Genomic DNA, 3,279 nt, shown 5'->3' on the forward strand with positions numbered 1-3,279 from the left:
CCAACTTTGGCTACTTTTATGTTTCTTCTTCTCATTTTGTTTTATTCTTGGTTTTTAATTTTTTTTCTTCCTCTATGTGGTTTTTAAACATAAAAAATACTTAAATCTTTTTACACAAAATACATAAACATATCAATTTTAAATAGGAAGCAAACACAAATTGATTGACGATGCAAAAACTTTGTAACAATAAGCACAAAATTTTGAAGAAAAACACACAAATTATAAACAGAAAACAAATATATAAAATTATTGACGATACAGAAATTTTGTAATGATATACATAAGGTTTTTTTTTAAAGAAAAAATTTTTAAGAGTAATTTAGGAAGTAAACACATAAATTGTTTGATGATATATAAATACAGAAACTTGTTAAACACACAAAATTTTGAAGAAAAATACAAAGAAAACAACACAGTTTATTTTTTTTCATAATAAACACCTAAATTTTGTGATTTTTTTTCATAATAGACACCTAAATTTTGTGATAATAAACCAAAAATTTTTTAAAGGTAATTATTGACAATAAATACAGCAATTTTGTGATGAAAAACATAGAAATATTTTCACAATAAACACAAATTTTATGACCATAATTCAAGTTACATTTCTAAAAATATTTGCATGAATGATCAAACCAAATTTTTTTAAGAATAATGCTATAGGTAACTAATTTTTTAAGCCAACATTAGTCAATTACAAACATTAAACCCTAAAATTAGTTAATATTGACAAATTAAAAGTTAGTTCTCTATAATTTTTTTTAACAGAAAAAAAAACGATGGCAGAGTGTATGAGAAAAAAAAATCTTGGATACATATAGTTTAAAGTTAAAAAAACAGAATAAAAAGAATAAGAATGAAACACGAAATCTCAAACTCAAATAAATAAGTGTATAGAAAAGAGCTATTAGCCTTTGGATTTAACCACACAAAACTGATTTCTTGCATGGATTCAAATTTATTTTTATTCGTTTACAAGTACTTACAATAATTTTTTTTTATAATAAATAAATAAATAATTAAAAAATTAATAACATTCCCACTTTTGTGTACATATGCCTGAAAATGTTTTAAGACCTGTAGTCATAGTGCCCCTGAATCACTTGCAAAAATAAATAGTAAATCCGAAACAGTTAAAATAGACTCCATAGAAAAATTGCACGGAGTGATGTTCAATTCTTCACACATCGCTCAAAATTATTCAAATGAATAATTTATTCGCCAAGTATTTTTAGTTCCACATTTATTGAGTTACATTGATCTGACAGACGATATTTTGTAAGCTGTTCCTTTGCCTTCCTTGTGAGTGACTCTTATGTTCTTGAAGCATCTCAATTATGATTCTTGAGCAATCACAAAGTGAAATGTCAATATATCATAGGATAGGATTGGTGCCATCAAGTGTTAAAAGCACCTTATATAGCTTCGGGCAACAATGTCTCTAGGATTTGATCTAATCCAAATCAAATTGAGCAACAAGAACGCACGGCTTCATGTTTATCATCGCAGCTGCAACTATTTTTCTAGTTACTCCTGATCAAAGAGAAGATTAAACCAAAAAATGACAAGTAGTACTAAGCTATACCTACCGCTAAAAAGATTAATATTTTTATAGTGGGATATTTTATGTGCAGAAAAGAGAAGAGATGGATTACCTGCTATAAAGGAGTTTCCATAAAACGTAATCTCACTATTCCCATGCTCAGTCTCAATTACCTCTTTTCCTATCCTATTTGAAGCTACAAGAGGTACTTGCATTTATTAATCTAGTAAAAAAAATAGTAGCCCTTGGCAAATTGCAATTTCACATGCAGAAAAAAGATTTTCTTTTCTCTTACATTCAGCAAAGCATGTATTGGATTCTTTTGTTTGAAAGGTTCAATGCGACAACTACCTTCAAGATTAGGAGTTGTAAAGAGAAATAATTGCAAGCATGGAATGTATGCATATATTACATAAATGAGAGATGAGAGAATACGCATCTCATCAGCATGCCTTATAATTATTAAAATTTGGGTGGTTAAGTAGTACAAAATTCTACCAAATTAGTCCCAGCATGTCCTTGCATTACACGCTTCCAGTGGTCACGAGAGTCAAGACCCTGGTCTTGTGGTTCAGAACCAATAGTAGTGGGATAAAATAAAATCTCTGCACCTTGAAGCGTCATAGCCCGTGCTGCTTCAGGAAACCACTGGTCCCAGCAAATAGCTGACATGAAATAAGAGTTGTCAACTTTATTAACTAATTCCTTCCTTCAGCACAGTTTAGTATCAGAAAGAACAATTAAAAATGTAACTTTGAATATTATTTTAGATAGCTAGTATAAAGCTAAAGTAAAAATTAGCATTTTTAAAAAAAAAATTAGAGATTCAAAATCCTTCAATAAGTTTTAGAAATCTTCCTATGAAGCATACATGTAAAATGAACAGAATGTAAACAGTCAGTAATCACAATTTCTTACCAACTCCAATCTTTACAAATTTAGTCTGGAAAACCTGTTATGCAAAACACCAATGTTACAAAATATTCGATAGTTACAAAAAGAAATCACAAAAACTAAGCTTATTCAAAGCAGAGAAAATTATTACAGGCAATCTCAAGCACCCACCTTAAATCTAGTGTCACATGGATTAAAATAGAACTTTTCCTGATAACCTATGTGGGGATTATTTAATGAGTTAGGACAATTGTACACATACTATATTCTGCATAAATAACTTAACACTCGATATATACTTGGTCCATCTGGAATATGGGATTTTCTATAAAGGCAGTGCTATAGTGATGAAAGGAAAAATTTTTCTGCTGAAGCAACCTGGAGAAGTTGGTTGGTGGACATGTGTTAAGTTGTTCTTAACTCTGAAAGCGTGCAGAAATAGCAGACTATAACAGGTAAGACAGATTAATGAGATAAGTATTATGTTGTGTTAATTGTTGTGATTAAATGTTTGGGCTATTTTTATTTCAAACCCAATAAGATTTTTTGCAGCCGGGTTATGTATCCAATATAAATGGATTGGGATACTGTCTTAACCCGTCTCTAGGCTTACTCCCAGTCTGATTTTGGTCCCTAAAGTAGGGGTTGAAAATTTTTTTCGTCCCTCGCCTTTTTTTCGCTCCAAAATGGTCTCCAAAGTTTCAGTTTGTTTTAAAATGGTCCTTCGGACCAAAATACCCATATTCCTTCTTCCCCAAAATCATGTCACCACCCCCACCACCACCACCAGAACCAGAACCACCACCACCACCCCCCACCCACTGCCACTCCATTCCCAT

General features: G+C 30.8%; 1 protein-coding gene across 1 annotated transcript; it reads right to left on the minus strand.

Moving 5' to 3' along the window:
- On the minus strand, window positions 1,457-3,279 carry LOC107607547 (N-carbamoylputrescine amidase-like). Its single transcript, XM_021107906.1, has 8 exons — window positions 3,179-3,279; window positions 2,862-2,886; window positions 2,740-2,779; window positions 2,612-2,658; window positions 2,465-2,498; window positions 2,035-2,211; window positions 1,659-1,754; window positions 1,457-1,536 (listed from the first exon to the last, which is right to left on the minus strand). The coding sequence occupies exons 1-8, from the start codon at window positions 3,277-3,279 to the stop codon at window positions 1,457-1,459; spliced, it is 600 nt and encodes a 199-aa protein (XP_020963565.1).

This window comes from Arachis ipaensis, chromosome B07 (assembly GCF_000816755.2).
Source record: "Arachis ipaensis cultivar K30076 chromosome B07, Araip1.1, whole genome shotgun sequence".
NCBI classification, from domain to species: Eukaryota; Viridiplantae; Streptophyta; class Magnoliopsida; order Fabales; family Fabaceae; genus Arachis; species Arachis ipaensis.

Excerpts from the sequence above, each read along its gene's own strand:
- LOC107607547 (XM_021107906.1), bottom strand. The coding sequence starts at position 3,279 with ATGGGAATGGAGTGGCAGTGGGTGGGGGGTGGTGGTGGTGGTTCTGGT. Across the intron at positions 2,887-3,178 it reads TTGGGGAAGAAGGAATATGG|TCTGCTATTTCTGCACGCTT; the intron begins GTATTTTGGTCC and ends TACCTGTTATAG. Across the intron at positions 2,780-2,861 it reads TATTTCTGCACGCTTTCAGA|CACTGCCTTTATAGAAAATC; the intron begins GTTAAGAACAAC and ends TCATCACTATAG.